Source organism: Pan paniscus, chromosome 5, assembly GCF_029289425.2.
Source record: "Pan paniscus chromosome 5, NHGRI_mPanPan1-v2.0_pri, whole genome shotgun sequence".
Taxonomy (NCBI): Eukaryota; Metazoa; Chordata; class Mammalia; order Primates; family Hominidae; genus Pan; species Pan paniscus.
The window spans coordinates 62,017,252-62,042,979 of record NC_073254.2 but is presented as its reverse complement, the minus strand read 5'-3'; the positions used below and the strand labels follow the sequence as shown (position 1 = coordinate 62,042,979).

Sequence of the window (25,728 nt, the reverse complement as noted above, 5' to 3'; positions counted from 1 at the left end):
CTTGTAGTACTGGCTTCGTAGTAGTGAATTCTCTCAGCATTTGTTTGTCTGAAAAAGACTGTATGTTTCCTTCATTTATGAAGCTAAGTTTTGCTGGATACAAAATTCTTGGCTGATAATTGTTTTGTTGAGGAGGCTCAAGATAGGACCCCAATCCCTTCTAGCTTGTATGGTTTCTGCTGAGAAATCTGCTGTTAATTTGACAGACTGTCCTTTATAGGTTACCTGGTACTTCTGCCTCACAGCTCTTAAGATTCTTTCCTTCATCTTAACTTTAGATAACCTGATGACAATGTGCCCAGGTGATAATCTTTTTGTGATAAATTTCCCAGGTGTCCTTTGAACTTCCTATATTTGGATGTCTAGGTCTCTGGCAAGGCCGGGGAAGTTTTTCTGATTATTCCCCCAAATATGTTTTTTAAACTTTTAGATTTCTCTTCTTCCTCAGGAAAGCCAATTATAATGTGATGACAATGTGCCCAGGCAATAATCTTTTTGTGATAAATTTCCCAAGTGTTCTTAAACTTCTTATATTTGGATATCTAGGTCTGTAGCAAGGCTGGGTAAGTTTTTCTGATTATTCCCCCAATTTTTTTTTAAACTTTTAGATTTCTCTTCTTCCTCAAGAAGGCCAACTATTCTTACGTTTGGTCATTTAACATAATCCCAGACTTCTTGGGGGCTTGGTTCATATTTTCTTATTCTTTGTCTTTGTTAGATTGGGTTAATTCAAAAACCTTGTCTTTAAGCTCTGAAGTTATTTCTTCTGCTTGTTCAATTCCATTGCTGAAACTTCCCACAGCATTCTGCATTTCTGTAAGTGCATCCATTGTTTCCTGAAGTTTTGATTTTTTTTTATTTATGGTATCTATTTCATTGAATATTTCTCCCTTCACTTCTTGTATCATTTTTTTGATTTCCTTAAACCGGGCTTCATCTTTCTCTGATGCCTCCCTGATTAGCTAAATAACTTACCTTCTGAATTCTTTTTCAGGTAAATCAGGGATTTCTTCTTGGTTTGGATACCTTGCTGGTGAGCTAGTGTGATTTTGGGGGGATGGTAAAGAACCTTGTTTTGTCATATTACCAGAGTTGGTTTTCTGATTCCTTCTCATTTGGGTAGGCTCTGTCAGAGGGAAGTATAGGGCTCAAGGCTGTTCAGATTCTTTTTGTCCCATGGGGTGCTCCTTTACGTAGTACTCTCCCTCTTTTCCTAGGGATGTGGCTTCCTGAGAGTCGAACTGTAGAGATTATCTCTCTTCTGCCACGCAGCAAGTCTACCAGGCTCCGGGCTGGTACTGGGGGTTGTCTGCACAGAGTCCCGTGATGTGAACCATCCATGGGTCTCTTAGCCGTGGATACCAGCACCTGCTCTGGTGGAAGTGGTGGTTGGGACCGGCGGGCGGGGTATTGAAATGAACTCTGTGAAGGTCCTTAGCTCTGGCTGTTTAATGCACTATTTTTGTGCTGGTTGGTCTCCTGCTGGGAGGTAGCACTTTCAAGAGAGCATCAGCTATGTAGTATGGGGAGGAACAGGTGATAGGCAGGGCCTTAGAACTCCCAAGAGTATATGCCCTTTGTCATCAGTTACTAGGGTGGGTAGGGAAGGACCATTAGGTGCGGGCGGGGCTAGGCATTTCTGATCTCAGACTCTCCTTGGGTGGATCTTGCTGCGACTGAGCATTTGGGGTGTCTCCCAGGTCCTACAGGAGCAGTTTGCTTCCTTCAGAGGGTCTGTGGGTTCTCTCGGCTTTCCTAACATATTCCTGCAGTCGTTCTGGAGCAAAAGTTCACGATGTGAGCCTCCACATGCTGCTCTGTCTATCCCAGTGGGAGCTACAATCTAGTCCTGCCTCCTGTCCATGATCTATTTTTAAAATATTTTAAAATCCCATTCTAAGATATCAAAATGTAGGAAAGTATTTTTATTAATATTTGAATGTGATAATTCAAACAAGGCAAAGCTTTTAAAAAGATTTTGCTTTGTATTCCCTCTAAGGCAAAATTCCTTCTATTTCACTGCTTTTTGCCTATGGTAAATTCAGAATCAAAGAAAAGGCTTGTTTACGTTCTTAACTACTTAGATTTCATTAATTTTTAGCTTTAAGGGGGCATTTTTATTCCTAAAGGCAGGAAATACAAATACATATATAAATACAGCAAGGATGAGTAAAGAAACTCTATACCATTTTTTTAAAAAAGTGACAACAGTTCTCACAAAAGACTAATATTCTTACAATTAATTTTTCTAAAATCCATAGCATCAATTACCATTACTGTTTTATCTGTAACACATTTTTTCCTTACCTCTTCATTAATATCAATAATATCTCCCACTTTCAGCTCCAGTTCATCCTCATTTTGTGGAATGTACTCAAAAAGAACTTTACACTGACGCTTCTTGGTCTCTAAAGAAAGTAACATAATAAGAGATTAAGAATGATCATTTTTAAAAACAGTATATTTACATGCCATGTTTATAGTCACAGGACTTACATAAATAAATAAAAACAGAACATATGAGCATTCTAAACAGCTAATCACAATCAGCCCTGGTTAGCTTTTTACCCCAAGCCCCACACTACAAATATTAAGGCTTCAGGCAATAAAATATCTTTATACATCTTATCCCACCATTTACACAAAAGCAAAATATCCAAATACCCATTACCATTTTTGAGACTAAAAAAACCGACAATAAAAGACACTTTTGGCACAACAAATTCATCATAGACAAGTCCTCTAGGCTAGTGATTTTCAGACTACTTCCTAATCAAGTCTGGGAATACTACTTAAAATTAGTACTTTTACGACTATAGAAAGAAGCAGTAAGATGTACAAATTTCAAATTTGTTTTATCTTCTTTAATAACTATTTTCAGACAGCTAAAAATGAAACTCATTTATGTGAAGATAATTTTACTTTAGCTTTTCAAACAAGCTTCATTTATTCAGAAATGATCATTTATAACCATTCGCGCTTGTGTTCTCAACCTTTTTCAAGCTCTAAGAACTGAGAACTCAGACTCACTCCCATCTTCAAAAGTGAATCATTAAGCAGCTATGGGTAGATGATCAGGAACAGTTGACTACTTCTTGATACTCAAAGTGTGTTTCTTAGACCAGCAGCAACAGTGTAACCTGGGAGCTTGTGAGATATGTAGTATCTCAAGCTCCACCCCACATCTACTTACTAGGAACTGAATAAAAAGTTCCCTCGAAGTTCATATATTGAAACCCTAACACCCAATGTGTTTGGCAATAGTGCCTTTGTGGGGGCGGTAAATAGGGTTAAATGAGGTCCTAAGGGTAACACACTAATGATAGGACTAGTATCCTTACAAAAGAGGAAGAGACATCAGCCCACCATTGCCCTCCCCAACCCTCCAATACAAAGGAAAGACCAAGTGAGAAAACAAGGAGACAGTGGTCCTCTACAAGCCAGAAGAGGGGCATCACCAGAAACCAACCCTGACAGCATCTTGATCTTGGACTTCTAATAGTCCAAAATTGTGAGAAGATAAATCTGATGTTTAAGCTACTAAGTCTGTGGTATTTTGTTATGGTAGCCCTAGCAGACTGAATTTTGAATCAGAGTGTGCACTTTAACAAGATCCCTAGGTGGTTCTCAATCTTATACCCAATAATTCAGTCACCCTGATCCTTAATTCCTTGAAAATGGAATACCCTATTCCATCTCACACTTAAATGTATTGTTTCTTTTCTCAAGGAAATTTACTTTCATCCACGAAGCCCACCTTCAACTCATCTTCACTTCTCAGCTTAGAAGACACTCCCAAATAGCTTTCTTTTTCTTTTTTTTCTTTTTTCTTTTTCTTTTTTTTTTTTGAGACAGTCTTGCTCTGTTGCCCAGGCTGGAGTGCGGTGGTGCAATCTCAGCTCGCTGCAACCTCCACCTCCCGAGTTCAAGCGATTCTCCTGCCTCAGCCTCCTGAGTAGCTGGGATTACAGGTGAGCGCCACCACGCCCAGCTAATTTTTGTATTTTTAGCAGAGGCAGGGTTTCACCATGTTAGTCAGGCTGGTCTCAAACTCCTGACCTCAGGTGATCCACCCGCCTGGACCTCCCAAAGTGCTAGGATTACAGGCTTGAGCTACCACGCCCAGCCACAAATAGCTTTCTAAATTAAATACTCTTCTTTTGTGCTACTCTAGCACCCTGTACTTACCACCCCCTATTCGCTTCTGCAATCCACCCAGCACCTAGCATAGGGCCTGGCTTATTCTAGGTATCTGATATGGTTTATTTGTGCTGCTATAACAAAATACCTGAGACTAGGTAATGAAGATAGTACAAATTTACTTCTCACTTTTCTGGAGTCTGAGAAATCCAAGATCAAAGTGCCAGCAGATTTTATATCTGGTGAGGGCCCTCTTGCTATGTCATCACATGTCAGAAGGGCAAAAAAGGGCCTAAGCTAATATCCTCCTGCCCTTTCATAAGGCACTAACCCATTCATGAGAGCACAGCCCTCATGACTTATTCATTTCTCAAAAAGATCCTACCTATTAATATCACCACAATGGAAATTAAATTTCAACATGAATTTTGGAAAGAACTATAATTCAAACTACAGCAGTATCTGCTACATATTTTTGAATGAATTAATAAACAAATATCTAGGTCTAACTATATGGCATCATTGTCAACCAATATTATCACAAGAGTGTCTGCACTCCATCAGTAGCCTATCACCAACAATCCTAACAAGATTTTTCTTAATAATTTAAATGCACACTTAAAGAACAGAACTTGAGAAGAAAACATGCACACTAGAAAAAAATTAGTGATAAAACTTGAATACATAATGAGAGTAAAATATTTAATATAAACTACAAATATTTCAAAAATTAGAAAGGACAGGTTTGAACTGGAGCAGATATGGAAGGCTTCAAAGAAGAAATAAGAGTTATACAATGAAATATGAGTAAGATACAAGAAGGTGGGGCAGATGTGGTAGATATTCTAGAGCAAGGAAAACAGTTTTACTAACAAAGTAGGATTTGGTGACACAAGGATTCTAAGGAGAGAGGACAACAAAGGAGAATCCTAAGAAGTAATCTGGACAGGAAGAATTTCATTGCATCAAATCATGATCTCCAAATAAACTCTTCGTAAAGAAAGATGTCATGCTACAATAGAAATATCAGCTGTACTGGAAGTCAGAAGACTTATGTTCTGGTACAGTTGTCATTACCTAGTTATTTCACTGAAATTCTCTAGGAATCAATTTCCTGGGCCATAAAATTACAATGCGGAACTAGAAAACCACTACAGTTACCTCAGCTCTGACATTCTGTCAATCTATGAAATTGTTTATCAAGACAAAAAGTAATCTAACTTCACCCCCAAAACAACAAAAGAAGCACACTACATGCAACCAATAGCATGGAAAGGTACAAAACAGAGATAACCATCAAGTAGATAAAATAATTGAGTCTCCAAATAAGAAAGTTACATCTGTGTAAGTTTTTTCCCCTTCCTAAAGCAATTAATAATTTGTATCTGATTTTTTATTGTAGTTTTTATAATAAAAGAAGCCAAAGAAAGCAAACAGACTGGACGTGGAGGCTCATGCCTGTAATCCCAGCACTTTGGGAGGCCGAGGCAGGCAGATCACGAGGTCAGGAGATCAAGACCATCCTGGCTAACACGGTGAAACCCCATCTCTACTAAAAATACAAAAAAATTAGCCGGGCGTGGTGGTGGGTGCCTGTAGTCTCAGCTACTCAGGAGGCTGAGGCAGGAGGATGGCATGAACCTGAGAGGCGGAGCTTGCAGTGAGCTGAGATCATGCCACTGCACTCCAGCCTGGGCAACAGAGCAAGACTCCGTCTCAAAAAATAAAAAAAAGGAAAAAGAAAGTGAACAGTAACCATAATTTTTTAACTAACCTAGAGTTCACAGTAAAATTTTTCACATTTCACCTTTCACCAGACCTCACAGTAAATTTTTAAGTAATTTAAATAGTTTTTTGCGTGCTATAAGAAAACTTCTCATCTCTTGAAATATAGTGTCCCTAAATACCTTTGCAAGTTGTTCCAGTGACCTTGAGAAACTGTGTTCATTAATGTGTTATTTGCAGTTAGCACTTCATAGATAAGAGGCAAACAATCCATATTATTGAAAAGAAATGTCTATTTTGTTCAAGGTGCTCTTACAAGAACAAAATCCTTTCTTTCTGATAATTTCAGACCTTTTTTAAAATGTGGTTTCTTTTTCATGAATTTTAATATCTCTTAAAATTGGACTTAAGGTGAAATGGACTACTCATTAGCCCCCACCCAGGCAAGTCAATGAAGTCTGAGCAGCCTAGTTATATTTTACCCAAGAGCTTTATTTCTTCCTCTCACACTAAACATAATTTTTCCCAAGTAGTTTGTATTAACAGAATCATTTGCAAAAAATGAAAAAAAAAGATTCATTTAATCAAAGAAAGGAGTCACATTAGATAAAAACATCTAAATAGCTATTATTACCACAAACTATGAGTCATTTATTTTAAAAAGAAAAAATAATTCCACATTATTTCATATTTAAATAGGGTTCACTCATAAATTGAGGTGACTGCCTATATTGAATCCATCCATTAATTTAACTGCCAGCACAATTAAGGGGGCACTTTGAGATTTTTCACATTTCAAACTGCACAAAGTCAATAAATGTTAATTTCTATAATGTATCAGAACCCATGCTAAGCACAAAAAAGAAGAGAGGTGTCAATAAAAGGATACATGAAATTAAGTCCATTTAAAAAAAAACACTGTAACTAGTATTTTCTTTTCCTTTTTTTTTTTTTTTTTTTTTTTTTTGAGACAGGGCCTCACTCTGTCACCCAGGCAGTAGTAAGAACTCTGTTCACTGCAATCTCTGCCTCCCAAGCTCAAGCAATCCTCTCACCTCAGCCTCTCAAGTAGCTGGGACCACAGGTGCTCACCACCATACTGGGCTAATTTTTGTATTTTTTTTGTAGAGATGGGGTTTGCCATGTTGCTCAGGCTGGTCCTGAACTCCTGGGCTCAAGTGATCCACCCACCTCAGCCTCCCAAAGTGCTGGGATTACAGGTGTGAGCCACCACACTCAGCTATTAGTATTTTCTTATCATAAGTAACCTTTAATACTTTCCAGTTCTACAAAAAAATTAATTGTACAAAAATTGTCTTCTAAAAATCATTATATAAGTAAAGCTACTAACAAGGAAGAGAATAAAGGAGGTACAGCAAAGGCGGGGACATACTGCATTTCTTTCATGTACCAGCACTATTCTAAATTCTTCACATCTCCCAACAACAAAGCATTAACACTCACTATCTCACTTACCAATGAGAAAAAAAGGAAATAAAAAGTTAAATAATCCATCAAAGACTACATAGCTAAAATGAGGCAAAACTAAAATTATATCCACTTCTGGAATATTATGCCCACTTCTAAGCCTTCTATCTTTCCACTATAGTATGCTGTCTCCTTTACAGATTACATAGTACTTTGACATAGCTCATACAGTCTAGTCACACTGGATTTTTACTCCTCAAAAATACCATATACTTGCTTATTTCTGTGGGTCTGCCAAAGGCTGCATTTCTTCCTTGAATGCTATTCTCCCAATCTCCATGTGCTTGTATGTCCTACCTAAAGAAGAGCTTCAATATACTCTTGCTTGACAACCCCAGTACAAAATTACCTTTTCATCTAAATTATCACTACACATATGTCTCTCATACAGTTCTGAGTTTACAGTATAAAACACCAGAATAACTGTAAACATTTATCAAGCACTTACAATTACTTAACATGTTAATGCCTCTTATAGCCTACGAGAAAATTATGACTATCATCTCTATTTTATAGTAACTTGATGTTCGCCCCTGCTAGACTGTGAATTCTGAATCATCCTCCACACCCAGCTTTATGTGGCAGATTTAATTAATTGCCTAGACCAATATTGTTTCTCATGATCATACTACTCACAGATACAAAGGCATTTGACACACAAGAGTTCAAAAATTTCAGAAAACTTTACATGTTTAGTATTTTTAAAAAACAAAACCAAATTGTGTGAAATTTCAGACTCAGTAAGGTTACTGCCCTTGTTCTTTTTCTAATAAAACAGAAAATCTCTAATTTCTAAATGTGAGTCATCAAGAATAGTTAGGTATTTCATGTCTGAAAAATAGATGTAAATATTCAGATCAAACAAAGCTCTTAAATTATGAAACCATTTCTCACTGAAGACTGCTTTTAATGTTTCCATCAAATGCTAAAATAAGAGCATACCCCAATAAGAAGTGGGAGGTTGAATGCTAAAACTTCAGAAATAACAGCAAAAGGATTTTTGACCCAATTTTTGGTTCCAGTTGGCTCTGGAAAAAAATATCTTCAGGTTTTATTAAAGCATTAAAATATATTTAATTAGTCAATTTTTAAAATAAATTTCTTTCTCCACCAGGCGCAGTGGCTTATGCCTGTAATCCTAGCACTTTGGGAGGCCAAGGCAGGTGGATCACCTGAGGTCAGGAGTTCGAGACCAGCCTGACCAACAAACATGGTGAAACCCTGTCTCTACTAAAAATACAAAAGGTAGCCAGGCATGGTGGTGCACGCCTGTAATCCCAGGTACTTGGGACTTTGGGGCAGGAGAATCGCTTGAACCTGGAAGGCGAAGGGTGCAGTGAGCCAAGATCATGGCACTGTACTCCGTCCTGGGTAAGAAGAGCGAAACTCTGTCTCAAAAAATAAATAAATAAAATAAAATAAAAATCAATTTATTTCTTCAATAAGCAAATAATCAAATGTTATGAGAAACACTGATTCGGCCATTTTACATGAATGATGAATGAATACATCATTTTCATGTAATGAAATATTCATTACATGAATACATGACATATGTATCAATCAGCCATTCATACAGTTGTATCTTTTTAAAAATTTTTCTCGCCCGGAGCAGTGGCTTGGGTCTGTAATCCCAGCATTTTGGGAGGCTGAGGCGGGCAGATCACTTGAGGCCAGGAGTTTGAGACCAGCCTGGCCAACATGGTGAAAACCCATCTACTAAAAATAGAAAAAATTAGCCAGGTGCAGTGGCATGTTCCTGTAATTCCAGCTACTGGGGAGGCTGAGGCTGCAGTGAGCTGAGATTGTGCCAATGAACTCCAGCCTGAGACTCTGTAACCAAAAAAAAAAAAAATTCTCATCCTTAGCAATAAAAAAATCATAATGCTTAGGCCATTAAGTGAAAGGCTCAAACTGTTCAAGATACTGCCTACTTTGCTGAGATGTTCTACTTAAGACACTCAAAATTTTAGAAAATCTTCATTATCACTATCATGAAGAAAAAGATAATGTGATCAGAGGTAAAGTATTTTGTCTGTAGCATACTTTCAACTGATTCCATTAAAAAAGTATATGTATATTAAGATAAAGCCAATGTGAGAAAATGTTAACAGCATATGTAGGTGAAGGGTATACTATGTTCACTGCACAATTATTCCTTCAACTTTTCTAGATATTTTTAAATTTTCCAAATAAAATAGAAAGTTAGAACAGCCTACCCTGTTCAAGAGGGTAGGGTGTTCTAACCCCAAGATGATCTAGTCATTTGAGTGAGTCTTTTTCTCCTTATCAGTCAGAATATTTCAATGTCAAAGAGCCACCATGAACCAACACACTCATTTTTTCAAAAGGTATGCTGCAAAGATGCATAGTCAGTGGACATAATTTGACAGCATTCAGAATGTTACTATTTTCTTCAGCACTGACTCAAAATAAGAAAGCACACTATTTGCTACTTTATGGGAGTGAAGTAATGTGTAGACTGGCATTATTTCAACTAACTTTTCATGTGCAACATCATCCCTTGCAGTATAAACACTAGTGATCTATCAGTATCAATCTCAATGTATCTTTTACACTCAAAATAATTAACTACATGAAAAATCACTTCTGCTGTAGCGTGAGTTTCCACTACTAAGGAAAATACAATTAGCAAACACTATGTATTCCCTCACGTGTGCCAAGAGATTTCATCTGGTATCAATTTCTTCCAAATGTAAAGTGAAACATCTACCAATATTCCACGCTGACTGCTAATATTCTGATGCTGAAACACGTCAATTTATTTACTCTCTAAACACAATATTTTACCATTATCTTTGTGGCTGATTTTACAAGGGTGTCAGAAGTAATGTGACTTGCAACCTGTTTTTGCTTTGAGAAATGTACATTTGTTCTCTTCTCTGACTTTAGCAACTTACAGTAATCAACTTTTTCCTGAGAAACACTATTCCATGTTTGCTCTAAAAAAAATTAATACTTCCTTGTTTTACCAAATGAGCTACCATGATTAGCAATGGATCACAGCAAAAGTTTTCACGGCTTCATTACTACCCCAAAAAAGCCAATATACTGGAGACTAGAGAAGAACAGCTCACTAGTCCAATCCAGTTTTTGGATACTCAACATCATTATACTTATTTGAACATCTCTTTTGTAGTTGCTTAGACAAAATTCAACACATACACAGATTCATTTTGTCTTGGCACACAGGAATTTAAACTGAACATATATACTGCAGTGTTTACACTATTAACCTTATGTTAATACAATGGTTTTGGGTTTTTTTAAATTAATATTAATAGTACTGGTTAGTTGTATCCTGCTACTATGTAACAATACAATGAGCCACTTTTAAATAAGTGATCTATTTTGGGAATTAGAGATACGATCCAAACAGTAACAAAAAAAAAATCAAGTTTAATACACATAAAATAATACATAAATGACAGGAAAACAGAAAAGCAAAAACAACTTGCATCCTGTTTTAAATGTTAGCTGACACTAAATAACCAGTTTAGTCCTTGCAGCACATGTACTTTAAAAACAAGTTATGGAAGATCCTTAGGAAAAAAAAGGCCTAAGCTTCCTGGCACCAACTGCATAATGATTTTTCCTTCTTACAAGAGAAAAGAATTTACATCCAGTGTTCTTACGAAAGGCAAAATTTACTGTATCCTTTCCTATTAGAAGTGAAAAAATATTCAGAACCTTCAACCTCTTTGTCTAACTTCTACTTAAGAAGAAACTTATCCCTTTATAGCTCCCTAGAGTGAAAGAAAGTTGTAAATGGATTTTACTATGGACAGAGGTCATGAAAAAACCTCCCGTGGGCCTAAAAATTCTCCCTCAGCACAGACATTCTATATAGAAGTTCAGCTGTATGATATAAAACTGTTATTTGTCCCCAGTCTCCAAGCAGTTTCAGAATTCATCATCATCAGAACTGCTGAAACCGTCCACCTTCAGGCAATAATGCTAGAAAGCAGTATATATAAGATGCAAATATTCCCTGGATATTGTATTTCCTTGAGAAACAAAGAACAAACAGAACCCTAGAATTGGTCTAAGTGTCATGAAATCTGTTTCATTTTTATGACAACCTGTTTTTATTTTATGAAAATAATCAAAGGATGATGTAATCCAAAAGTAGAGGTTTCCCCAAACTTCACAGACAACAGCTTATGACAGTAATAGACTGAGACATAAGGGGACTCTATAAAAATTATTAATAGCCTTACAATTACAATTTGGGAAATGTATGTAAACAAAATTTCTTTATTGTAGAATATTTTGTACTACAGGGATTTATACACCATAATTTCAAAGACATTAAAGTAAATGTGATTAAATACTCATTAACTATTAACCGATTTATGCCAGAGGTTGCAGTTTTTTGAATTTTTGCAATCAGACCTTAGCAATGACCTTGAACAGCAGGATAGTAATAACTCCTACATTCTTAGCATTCCAATAATGGGACACTAGGCATAGATGGGTTAAATCAAATTGACCATAGTAATAAGTATGCAATCTCTAGGCTAGCATGGTGGCTCACGTCTGTAATTCCAGCACTTTGGGAAGCCAATGGGGGCAAATCACTTGAGCCCAGGAGTTCAGGAACAGCTTAGGCAACATGGCAAAACCCCATCTCTACAAAGAAAAATACAAAAATTAGCAGACGTGGTGGCACACACCTGTAGTCACAGCTACTCAGTAGCCTGAGGTGGGAAAACTGCTTGAGCCTGGGAGGTCAAGGCCGCAGTGAGCTGTGACTGCACCACTGCAGCCAGGACAACAGGGTGAGAGTCTATCTCAAAAAAAAAAAAAAAAAAAGTATTCAATCTCTGAAGGGTCTTCTGGTTTTATTGTGTTAAAACATTTGCTATGTGCTCCCATAACACCGTAATTCTTTGTACACGTTTAATATTTTACACTTTTTAAATAACAGTTTCTTTTGTTTTTTGGAGCAGAGACTGGAGTGCAATGGCAGATCTCGGCTCACCTCCCGAGTTCAAGTGATTCTCCTGCCTCAGTCTCCCAAGTAGCTGGAATTACAGGCAAGTTCCTCCACGCCCGGCTAATTTGTATGTTTAGTAGAGATGGGGTTTTACTATGTTGGTCAGGCTGGTCTCGAACTCCTGACCTCAGGTGATCCACCTACCTAGGCCCCCCAAAGTGCTGGGATTACAGGCGTGAGCCACTGCACCTGGCCTTAAATAACAGTTTCTTTTCCAAGAATGTAAGCTCTTTGAGAACAGCAATATTACCTGGTGTTTTTTGTTTTGTTTTGTTTTGTTTTGTTTCTTAACCACTTTCTCACCAGCAGCAAATAAAACTCAAGAGTTTAAATGATCTTTCTGAGGTCATAAGACAGACTCAAACCCTTATCTGATTTCAAATGTAATGCTCTCCTTTGCCAAGTTGTTCCCCTAACATATTTACACAGTACCAAATCCTTACAAGGTAATTTGCAAGGCCAACCACCTTGGAAATGTTTATGTTCAGATGTTTAACAACTGAAGAAAAAGCACTATCAAAATTCTTGTATCTATGCTAAGAATCAGCAGATATTTCAGAATCCCACTAAATAAACGGTATTAAAATACAGTTAAGGTAAAATGGTAATCATTCAGCAGAGTCTGAAAGATAAATAAGAAAACAGAGCCTCATGCTTTAATTTATAATGATATTGATTTGCTATTGATTGCACATGACTAAAAATTAAGATTGACTACACAGGGCAATAACTAGTAACATGAGACTTTGCAGGAAGTTACTGTAGTTGTCTACAAAAGACTGAACTAATTTTTCTTAATTTAGACACAGTTATAAAATATCCTTCTATTTTGATGTAATTATGCAGGAAAGGAATTATTTACATACTCTTCTTAATGTTTTTGGTTTGTGGATGTGGCTGAATTCCTCCAGCTGGAAGTCCATAGGTGCTTATTCGTTGTACAAGACTTGCTACATTCCCATGCCTTTCCCGTTTGATGGGCAAACTGTCATCCTTGAATTCCGTCTCTCTTTTAATTTCCTACAAAAGGGAAAATAAATAAAGAGGCAAGTTAAGTTATATTTTTTATATTAAATCCTCAAATGTAAAATACCAAAAAATAGCTACAGTAATTACTATATAAATCATAATATCAATAGTTTCCAACCTTTGCTCTGCTCAAACATATCTGAAGAATAAAACACATTTTGGTAACAGTGACTCATGAGTTTAAGTTTTATCAGAACTGGAGATGAAGATAAAGGAAAGAGAGGCTCAAACCCCACCCCCACCACTCACCCCAACTACAAAGAAACACTGAGATACAAAGACAAACAATAATTCAAAGTCAGGGGTAAACAAACTTTCTATAAAGTGCCAGATAGTAAATATTTTACAATTTGCAGACCATACACTTTCTGTTGCAACCATCAACACTCCTATGTGTGGTATAAATGCAGTCAGATATTTAAATGAATGAATATAACTATGTTCCAATAAAACTTTATTTATAGACACTAAAATTCTAATTTCAAATAATTTTATATGTCATATTATCCTTCTGATTTTTTCCAACCATTTATAAAATTCTCAGCATTCTTAGCTCATGGGTCTTACAAAAACAGGTGGTATTCAGACTTGTCCTGTGGGCTGGTAGTTTGATAGCCCCTGATCTAAGTCATGGCTATAAAATAAGACATGTGAACCATCATGGAAAAGTATAAAACTTTACTGGAAGACATGAAGACAAAAACAAAGTTATGCCATATTCAGTAACTGAAAACTCAGTATCATAAAAATATATCAGTTCTCCCTTAAAACTGATGTAATATATCAATGCAATTCAAATACACAAAAAATTTGGAGTAGCAATTTAATAAGCTGTTTCTAAATTTATACAGAACAAAAGGCTAAGAACAGTGAAAACACTTCAAGGAAAAGAAAGCGGAGAGAGTTTTTAACGAAAATACAAAGGAAAACTATAACGATACGATTAGACAATGTGCTACTGGCATAAAGACAGACATACTGATAAATGAAACAAAATAGGAAATCCATAAACAGACAAACTTGATTTAAAACAGAAAAAAATGAGGAAAGATGGAATCTTAAAATACATTGTGCATGAAAAACGTTCCATATTTAATAGGGAATGAAACTGGATACCTATCTCACACATTTCATATTAAAATTAACAATTTTAACTTGATATGGCAAGTATTATATATGTGTGTGTGTGTGTGTGTGTATGTGTGTATACATATATATATATAATTTTTTTTTTTTCTTCAGACAAGGTCTCCCTCTGTTACCCAGGTTGGAGTGCAGTGGCATGATCATGGCTCACTGCAGCCTCCACCTTCTGGGCTCAAGCAATCCTTCCACCTTGCCTCCCAAAGTACTGGGATTATGGTAGTGAGCCTCGGTGGCCAACCAAGTATATTTTTCTTAACCTTTACAATAGAATATTTCTATTTCAAGTTTATAAATTCTTATGATTACAAAAGTATTACAGATTGTTTTAAAAGTATCTTGTGAAAAGGATTCTTTTTTTTTTTTGAGAAGGAGTCTCTGTTGCCCAGGCTGGAGTGCACTGGGCGCAATCTCTGGTCACTGCAACCTCCGCCTCCTGGGTTCAAGCAATTCTCCTGCCTCAGCCTCCCGAGCAGCTGGGACTACAGGCATGCACCACCACACCTGGCTAATTTTTGTATTTTTAGTAGAGACGGAGTTTCGCCATGTTGGCCAGGCTGGTCATAAACCCCTGACCTCAGGTGATCCGCCTGCCTCGACCTCCCAAAGTGCTGGGATTACAAGCGTGAGCCACCACGCCCGGCCAAAAAGGATTCTTATAAAACATACTTCAAATACTTGAGAACTGATAATGTGCTAGTTTTTTAATACAGTGCAAAATAACTATTATGTACTATAATTATTACTAGCTATAGTTTTTTAAAAATCAATGTGGAACAGGAAAAGAAGAGTACTGGTAACCTATCATTTCCAAAATTTGAGAGCTGTGCTGTTGCAGGAAACTGAGGACCAGAGAGACCAATATGGAGAACAGGAGGATTGTTTATTTAAGGTATGCACTGGCTCAGTGGATTCATATCCAAAAAGCTGAGCCAGTACATACCTTAAATAAACAATCCTCCTGTTTCCCCTCATATCGTCTCTCCAGTCCTCGGTTTCCCGCAACAGTGCAGTGCCCAAAAGGTGTACACATTTCATTAGTAATAATTCTGATTAAGAATAAATGTTTTTTCTTTCAGTTTCTGTGTATTATTTTTTAAATGGCTAAATTGTTAAAATATAAACATTTATTAAGTTACTCGAATCCAACAGTAAGAACAACTCTTAGGTCTTTCTTTTGGTGTAAGAGCATCATGAAATAAGGACTGAGACAATAATGGTGTTGTGTAAACCAAGAAAGTTTCGGAATCTCTGGCATAGCAATTGAAAATGAGAATTCTTAAAGAAATTTTTTACTCTTAAAAGCTGATTATCTTAGTATGATATCAAAAAACACATTTTTTGGGGGTAGAGATAGCATCTTGCTATGTTGTCCAGGCTGGTCTTCAACTCCTGGGCTCAAGTGAGCCTCCCTTCTTGGCCTCCCAGGGTGCTGGTACTAGTTTTGCCCAGCCAAAACCCATAAATTTTAAAATAACATTCAGTTATATGTTAAAAAGGTAAAAAAGCTATTACCTTGTAAATAAGTTCTGGCAATATATGTCCACAAGTGTCAACCTAAATAAGACACTGAATGAATACTATTCCTTAATGAAAATCCTGGTTCAACAGACACTAAAGTAAATTTATATTTGTACTACTTGACATAGTATCACCTTTCTGCTCTTTAGCATTTGCATAAATATTTATTGAGCACCTGCTAGTACCAGGCAGCAGCTAGGCATACAAATGTTAACAAGAGAGACTGTCTTTTGTTCTCACAGTACTGTACATTTTACAAAAGAATACAGAAAATAACCAGGCAGTTAAAATTCAGTGTAATAAATATCCAAAAACTGAAAACAATCCAAACATCCATCAACAAGTAAATGAATAAACAATGGAATACTACTCAGCAATAAAAATGAAGAAGTTATTGATACACAAAAAAATCCATCAATTTCTAATTCTGATTGAAAGAAGCCAGACACAAAATACATATGGTACATTAAAAATCTTAGAAAATACAAACTAATGTATAGATTAAAAGGCAGATAAATGGTTTTGTCGGGGTAGGATCACAGAAAGAGAGATGGACAGTAAAATGGCACAAGAGTTCTTGATAAACACATAGAGCCTCTGCATCTTCATTGTGCCAGAGGTTTCATGGTTGTATACAATTGTTTAAAAACTTACTGAATTTTACATTTTAAATGGATGCCATTTATTGTACATAAATTATACTTCAATAAAGGTCATTTAAAAAAATGTTCATGATAAATGCTATAAATAGAAAACACCAAATGCCTAACACAGGAAGTGTAGCTAACATAAATTCAGTGGTGTTAAGGCAAATCGGGATGACTTCTCAGAGAAAGTGACATCTCTACTGAGACAGAAAGAATAAATGAGAGTTAGCAAGGTACAGAGAAGGCAATAGGAGGAGTGTCTTAACAGGAAAGAATAGCATATGAGCAGGCCGGAAGGCAATGGGAAGCACAGAGCTTCTGAGGAATGAAGACAACACTAAATTTGCCTGGAGCATGGAAGGAAGGGAAAGATGATAAGGGTGGTAAAATTCAAGAATAGCAAGGCGAGCAGACGGCTGATATAAAGCTCTCTGAGTCTGGGTAGGCAATCTGAAATACAGTAAATTCCCACTTAAAGTCTTTGATAACTTCTTGGAAATTGTGACTTTAAGCAAAACAATGTACAAGGAAACTGATTTTAGCATAGGCTAGTTGACATAAACAAGAGTTAAATTCCTGTGGCATACCTCTGGATCACAAAAACATCACCAAACTTATAAAGATCAAAACACTTCTAATAATAAACACTGAAATAAATGTGAGCTATACATACATTTAGTAAATTTAATAAAAACAAGTAAGATAACTATTTATGCACCTATTCCAGTTCAGGGTTTCCAGTGGCCAGAGCCTATCCCCACCAGTTCAGGGTGCCAGGTAGGAACCATCCCTGGACAGGACACCATTCCATCGCAAGGCACACTCAGACTGGGAATGATGTAGATACACCAATGAACCTCAAGTACGCATCTTGGGGATGTGGGAGGAAACTGGAGTACCCAGAGAAAACCCGTGCAAACATGAGAATATGCAAACTCCACAGACAGTGGCCCCAGCTAGGAACCAATTTTTTTCATCAACATTACAACAAAACGACACTGAACAAAATGAATTCATGTGAGGACCTAACAGAAGATGAGATGCTGCCATAGTGGAATAAGTTGGGGGGGGGGGGTGCAGTACTAGAGTTAAATATACCAGGTGAGAGCAGAATGTGCCCTAAGTTATAATCGTGACAAAGGGGAGAAACGCTGAAAGAGTCAGAAAATATTCAAGAGGCAGAATCTAGATAATTCAGCAGATACAACCTAAGAAGAAAGAGTCAAAGATGATGCCCAAGTTCCTGACTTGGGCAACTGCTCAGATGTTGCCATGCACTAAGAAAGCAAACGTATCAATAGAGTGAGAAGATAAGCCACATAATGGGAGAAAATATTTGCAAAAGATGCCTAAGACTGTCATTTGAGATATACAAAGAAATATTAAAAGTCAACAATAAAAAAGCAAACAGCCTGATTTTTTAAATGGGCAAAAGACCCGAAAAAATCTCTGTGATCTCTCCTAGATTCCCTATGCCGGCACAAAAAAAGATAGGGGAAACATCCTTTGCCTCTGCCATCAAGAGACTTACCTCTAAACTTGTGACCCTTTTTGTGACTAAAAAATCAGTAGGTACATCACTAAAATGTTATGTTCCAGGACAGAAGGGATTATGTTTTATTGTATTTCCACTGCCTAAAACAGTAGCACCAAGTAGGCACTAACATACTTAATAAACTACTATTTACAACTGGTAAAAACAGCAAAGCATGAGACAGTTGTATAACACTCTAATCCAGAAATAAACCCAACCAAATATATAAGTTCCGTATATAATAAATGAACTGGCTGGGTGCAGTGGTTCATGCCTATAATCCCAGCACTTTGGGAGGCTGAGGCTGGCAGATCACTTGAGGTCAGGAGTTCAAGACAAGCCTGGCGAACATGGCAAAACCACCTCTCTACTAAAAATACAAAAATTAGCCAGGCGTGGTGGCACACACCTGTAACCCCAGCTCCTTGGGAGGATGAGGTATGAGAATCACTTGAACCCAGGAGGCGGAGGTTGCAGTGAGCCAAGATCACACCACTGCTCTCCAGCATGGGTGACAGAGAGAGACTCTGTCTCATCCCCCAAAAGAAGTAGTAAATTAGAAGCTCAAACAGCCATTAGTTGTGAACTATTTAAATAAACTACAGTATATGCATTTGATAAAATACTGTAGTCATTAAAGAATGATATATCTATATTAGAAATGATATCTGAATCACACTATTGAATAAAACAAACCAATTTTACAACACCACATATATAAAACATGTTTCTATTAAAAATACATGCTACCCAGAAGCTTCTTAGCCAACAATATGACACAAATATATATTTACAGGTATGAACTAAAAAATGTAGGTAAAGACGACGACTTGATTTTTACTAGTGAACCCAATTTTCTTGACTCTGAACTCCCATGTAACTCTGGGTAGAAAACTAAACCTTGTCACTTTCAAAAATAATGAAATCCAGGGCAGGGCCACTGGCACAAGCAGTATCTAGTACTTTCCCTGGTTGGGGACAAACAACTAATCTGCAGGTATCACTCAACGTACTCCAAGCAGCTTCCTGGCACAGCTGACAACATAGTTACTTCCATGTCCCATACCAAATCACCACATACCAGATGCTATCTTTTTCTTCTACTGGGCAGCCTCTTCAAGCTAGCATATCAATTCATTCACTATGGTGCACTGTGTCCACAGGAAATAAGAATCTACTTTATATGAAACTTACCTCCTTCAAGAAAGGACTGAAAGAGAAGTGTACCTTGTTTTCACACTCCCTTTTACTCTCCACATTATAATTCTCCCTTCCCTTTCTTTCACCAAATTCTTGATCTCCTTGTAATGCCTCTTTGCTCCTATTGGAATCACTTTGGTCTCTTGGATATAAGAAATTTACAGCCTAGTTCTTTGTATACCTGTCTCAACATTATACTTTCAGTTGATCCATGGGAGGTGGGAAGGGAGACCAAGAGCAGCAAGAACAGGTATACTTCTTCATTGAGTGTAGGAGCACACCTTCACAGACTTCTCCAGGCATTTATGCCTACCACACGTAGGATTTCTGATGAACATGACCTCTTCATGTAACTATTCAAAAAAACTGTTTCTTTTTTTAAAAGAACAATACATATTTTTCAATCGGAGGGGGGGAAGTCTTTTATTTTGGGAAAACAGTTAAGTGGGTAGAGAATTTTGAAAAATTACTAAGTATAAAACATGAAAGATACACAAATATTTCCCTGTTTTTATTGGTAATGCACATAAGAAAATTACTTTGATTTGCTATTAATAACACCCATCAACCTCACAGTTTTCAGACTGCACTAAGTATTTTTCATACTAATAAAAACAAAATATACATAAAAGACTAGTAGTTACAACCTCAACATGCCAAAGAGTACTTGCTCATTTTGGATTCTCCTGTCTGCCTCATAAGCTACCTACATTGAAAAAATAAAATTCACACTTCTGAGAGCTACTGTTGCTTCTAGTACAGGAGACCAAGCACTTGACTTACTATTCAAATCCTGTTCCTCTTGAAAGTAACTCCAATCTGACCAAATGTGATAGAGGACAGGTTCAGGAGACAGACAAACTGTATACAAATCCTGGTTCCACTGTGTTCATTTGCTGTAAAACAATGTTAACATGATATATGAATTCATTGCTCAAGATCTAGAACCATTTTAGGAACCTTCAATTTTCTCTGGGACATAATCATATCTAAGAATATTAGATATAATAAATCTTCTGAAGACAAAAGATACAAATAAAAGGGGGAAAGCAACTTAAAAAATCTTATAGTCTACAATGAATAGAAAAAACTCAGGTTTACAGCCTTCCAAATACATACTGCCAACTGAGATGTTACCACAAGTACAATTTTGCTTAGACCTCAAGGCTCTAGGCAAGATTACAAATAAGGTAAAGTTTGCTGTGAGGTCCACCACCTTCTTCTCTGGAACTCCTCCGAGCTACAATCCCTTACTACTAGAAACACACACATACACTCTCACCAATCTACTCTTTTCCCTAGTTTCTGGAAACATAGTGCCTCTACCAGACTACTCTTTGGCTATCAATTTCAATAGCAAATTTTATCTAATATAGCAAAATTTACCTAGTACCTAAGGTATTAGTAAGGCTTCCAGTGTTTATTCCTTCCTCTGCCCTTCATTCACTTTTACCAAAAGAGCCAGGAAATAGCATACATATTAACATTGCAGTATTTATTTCCTACCAACATCACTTCCTTTCCTGACTTGGAAAATAACTTCAGGAGATGTAGTAAAAAAGAGTCCTCACTTGGAAAGCAATCATGTATAGTCAAAGCAAACTCTGAAAAACTCTTGAGTTTCATACTTCAAATGAGGGAAGCCACCTGCACAATAGGTAATGTCAATACAAAACTTGCCAAGAAAAAATACAATATGGATAATCTCCATATAGATAAGAATGTGCTATACTGATTGGTTTTGCTTCATAGCTAAAGAGTAGGTAGTACAACAAGAGGATAAAAACTGAAATACATATGCAAATGGTGGGGGAAGCTAAAAGGGTATATCTACTCTTCATCTATTAAGGTAATCAAAGATACATAATTTTGATTGTATTAACCAAAACAAACAACTAAAAAGATAATTAACAAAATTCACAAACCACTCCTTCATGTTGTAATATGTCCATATAATAATCTGGCTATCTAATCCTGGCTGTGGCCATTATCATGATTTGAAAATAGAAAGCAACTTACTTGTATTCCATAGACTCAAAGGTCACAAAGAATAATAAAAACCAGGTGAGAAGTCAAGAACTTCATTTCATTTCTCAAATGAAACAGGCAGGTTACCTAGTCACCAAATTCCTAAACACAGTAATAATTCTGCTTAAACTAATTAAAATCTAAGGAATATACTTATTTTTAATTTAACATTCAGGATTTCCAGAAGTATATAAAATTAGTATCTCCTACTTCACAGAAGCATAATCAGACAACATGAAAAAGTGGTATTACTAAAGAATAAGGAAAATAAGAATTAAATGTTTATCTGGTATACACTGCCAACTATTTTAGCTCTGACTAATTTTAGGCTTACATTTTAAAAAATAGTCTAGAAATGATTGATTTAGATTTTAACCTAACAAAATGGCCTACCATACTCCTGAAGTATTTTTGTTTTTTTTTAATATAAGTAATCATATATAAGGAATATCCAAGAAAAACTACTTAAAGTCATTTGATTTTCCTTTCTATTGTGATTAAATTAATTGGATATTCACTAAAGCGCTTAAGTTCAAAGAAAAATGACCAAAAAGAAAAAATGTCCTTAATATGAAATCAATACGTATCGTCTAAGTGTCAATAGATCAAAATCGGCAAGGAAAACAAAAATGACAGATATAGCAGGACTACTTTGAAAGTTTCTAAACTTCTCTCCTCTACTATGCTTTTTGTTACACAATTGCTCTCCACATTTTGGACAAAGGAACTTCCTATTTAAACTATTCCTCCTGTATTCAGAGAAGGCAAAAGTAGAAATGGGGTGGGGGAAGTTATATAAATTCACTGTCAATGGCATCCTACTCCTTTCCTTTTTTCTATCCAGGAATGTAAATGAGAGCCAAGTGAAGTACAGTGGAAAAAAAAAACTTAAGAACTTTTCTCTTTACTCATTCTTTCAGACATACCACAATGATTGAAATGAACTGAAAATAACCCAATATTTTATAATGGTCACATTTTTCCTAATAGTTTTGTTCATCTAAAAAATGTCATTTCCACCTTCAGGCCTAGATGAAGGGGTTTAAGAATAAGAACTGCAAGAAAATGAGGGCTAATGTGTTTACAATTTCTTCTAACGGAAAAAACATCAGGCTTACGTGGGAAATTCTTTCTCAAGGATGCTAGACTCCTTGAGGCCACAGATGAGAGTGACACAGCAGGCAAGTCGTGCTGGGTCCAAGGAGCTAGAGCAGGAGATATCCCAGAAGCCCAGCTCTGGCACTCAACTTTCCTGATACCTGGTTTACCTTATTTCTACAGTAGTGACCAATCTGAAATACCTTAGCCGAAACAAAATGTATTAACTCCTAAAGGGAAAAAATGAGAATGTAACTTTCCAGATTAAGTCCAAGGCAAACATTAACATGGTTTATATATAATAATGTCTTGAATTTCTTGAATTTCTATTTACAGTATGAAGAATAGTATGTAAAAGGGGGAAATGGTACAAATAATTGCATTTAAAAGATTTGTTTTCTAGGAAACAGTCTTTAAAGCTATCTACCAAATTTCTAAACATGGAAGAAAGCTGAGGGAGGGTTATAAAGAAAGGTACTTTTCACAATGGATACTTCTGTATTGCTTTGACTTTTGTTTCGACATATACTATGTCTGTGATTTAAAATAAAATAAAAGATTTGGTGTACCTACAAACAACAGTGTTATGTCACATTGTTATAGGGCATTTGGAAAAAGACACATATGCTATGCGAGTACACTTTATCAAATGTAAATCCTTATATATATTTTCTAGTATTACCTGTATAAAGTATTTCTCCAACTCACTGAATATAGTCTACGTGAAATTCAGAATAGTATTATCTAAAATAACTCAAGTCGCAGAATGAATTACTCTTAATATGTGTGTAAAATAGTTAATGCTTTAACAGTAACAGAAAACATACTATGATGTATCATCAATAACTATACACAACTTTGGCATTCTTTAAACCGTTTTTTATTTTTTATTTTTACTTATTTTCAATGAAGATTTATTTCTTGCTTAAGCAACATATTCAACACAAGTGGAAATGGAGATCTGTTCTTTTATCTAAATAAAAATTGCATATACTTAAGGTATACAACATCTTTTGACATATGTGTAGATAGTGAAATGATTACTACAGTCAAGGTAATTAACATCTACCATTTTCATTACAATTCCCAATTAGCCAGTAAACTTGTCTTCCATTTAATATTCCAATATCTGCAAGGTTTTCTCCCTTAATCTGTCTCCAATTAATGAAAGTAAATCAAACATCAAAATATTCTCTATATGAACTATTATAAAGCTAGCTCTTGAATTGTTCTATTAAAGTCGCCAATACATTTCTATAAATACTGGAAAACATCACTGACATCCATCCAAAAGATCTAACAGTTTCATAAAGCAAAAGATTTTTAAAACTAAACACCATATAACACCAAATTGTCATTTCCTTTACTTATTTATTCTTATGAAAACTGGAATAACAACAGTCAAAAACTAAATCAGCATCCTTCTAAAAAAAGAATTTTTTTTTAAATCAATGAGACTTTCCAAAGTAGCTATATACATACATCTCTTATTCTTCATATTGCTAATTTTTCAAGTAGCTTTAAAAAAGATTTTAATTATATTTAAACATTTAATGTAAATATAATTTACATTATATTTACTATGGAAATCTGCAAATAAACTGAAAATAAACATTTTTAAATAAAAGATAATTTTTCAAACTAATTTTTTAAAAACCTGTATTCTAAACGAAGAGAAAAAAATTGCTAGAAATTTAGGTTGAAACCAAGAAAAAACATCTGAGTGATTTTTATTCATTTGTCAGCTTCCTGAAAAACTTACTGGGTAATTTTTGTTTTCTTATTCCTGACTATATCAAAAAGTCTAGAACACTTTATATCAAGGTCAAGAAACTCTTCAAAAGGGATCAAAATTTCATTTTACATTTAAAAATGTAAGTAACAGCAGTTCACTTACCAGCACCTGAAACATCTGTTAACATATCCACTTATTTTTTAAAGCAGCAAAATAAAAACATTATAACAGTAACAGGTTGTAAAGTAAGTAGTACCACCTCCAGGATCACTACAAAGCTCACAAAAACAAACTGCTTCACTGTTCACAGATTGAATCCCCTTATCAACAAATACTGTCCTGCTAACACTCTTTTAAGTACAGCGAATAAAAATACTTTGTTAACCTTCTCTTTTGATATCATTCCGCTGATATTTCTCTGCTTTTTCCATGACTCTCTGTGCTCTGGCGCTTGTAAAATTCACTACCAAAGGCACCTTCTAAGTATTCCTCCTCACCTGCTCCTCCCCAGCCTCCTCAGGTGATCAGACTCTGCACCCTTTTATATGAAACTCAGCAGTGAACAGAGTCCACCAATAATTATTCAATGTCTCCAATTAGTCACTTGCTCTGTTAGGTTATCTTTCTTTCTTTTTTTTTTTTTTTTTTTTTTTTGAGGCAGAGTTTCGCTCTTGTTGCCCAGGCTAGAGTGCAATGGTGTGATCTCGGCTCACTGCAACCTCCGCCTCCCAGGTTCAAGCAACTCTCCTGCCTCAGCCTCCCAAGTAGCTGGGATTACAGGCATGCACCACCAAGCCCAGCTAATTTTGTATTTTTAGTAGAGACAGGATTTCTCCATGTTGGTCAGGCTGGTCTTGAACTCCAGAACTCAGGTGACCTGCCCGCCTTGGCCTCCCAAAGTGCTGGGATTACAGGCGTGAGAGTTATCTTAAATCTCATGTGTTATCTTAACCTTCAGAAGCAAGTCATAACTTAAAGGGTATCAACTACGTTTATTACCTTTTTGCTGAATGCAAATCTATTCTTCTTTTTTAATGGCAACTAATATTTAAACTTTTCCAAACACTAGCTTAATAACAACAGCTTAAAAACAGCTATTACTATGCCATTTCTTTTTTGAGACGGAGTCTCACTCTGCAACACAGGCTGGAGGGCAGTGGTGCGATTTCGGCTCACTGCAACCTCCACCTCCCGGGTTCAAGCACTTCTCCTGCCTCAGCCTCCCGAGTAGTTGGAATTACAGGCGCCCGCCACCACGCCCAGCTAATTTTTGTATATTTAGTAGAGACGGGGTTTCACCATGTTGGCAAAGCTGGTCTCAAACTCCTGACCTGAGGTGATCTGCCCGCCTTGACCTCCCAAAATGCTGGGATTACAGGTGTGAGCCACCACGCCTGGCCTACTATGCCATTTCTAATAG

At 36.2% G+C, this 25,728-nt stretch overlaps 1 protein-coding gene across 2 annotated transcripts in view; it reads right to left on the bottom strand.

The window, feature by feature from the left end:
- The window catches only part of CD2AP (CD2 associated protein), a 146,293-nt gene that overhangs the window by 80,375 nt on the left and 40,190 nt on the right, over positions 1 to 25,728 (bottom strand). For both annotated transcript variants that reach the window (XM_008958677.5, XM_003833191.6), the window contains exons 3-4: positions 13,240 to 13,393; positions 2,308 to 2,408 (exon numbers count right to left, since the gene is read on the bottom strand). In XM_008958677.5, coding sequence (XP_008956925.1) covers positions 2,308 to 2,408; positions 13,240 to 13,393 — 255 coding nt within the window. The remainder of the gene's footprint in view (positions 1 to 2,307; positions 2,409 to 13,239; positions 13,394 to 25,728) is intronic.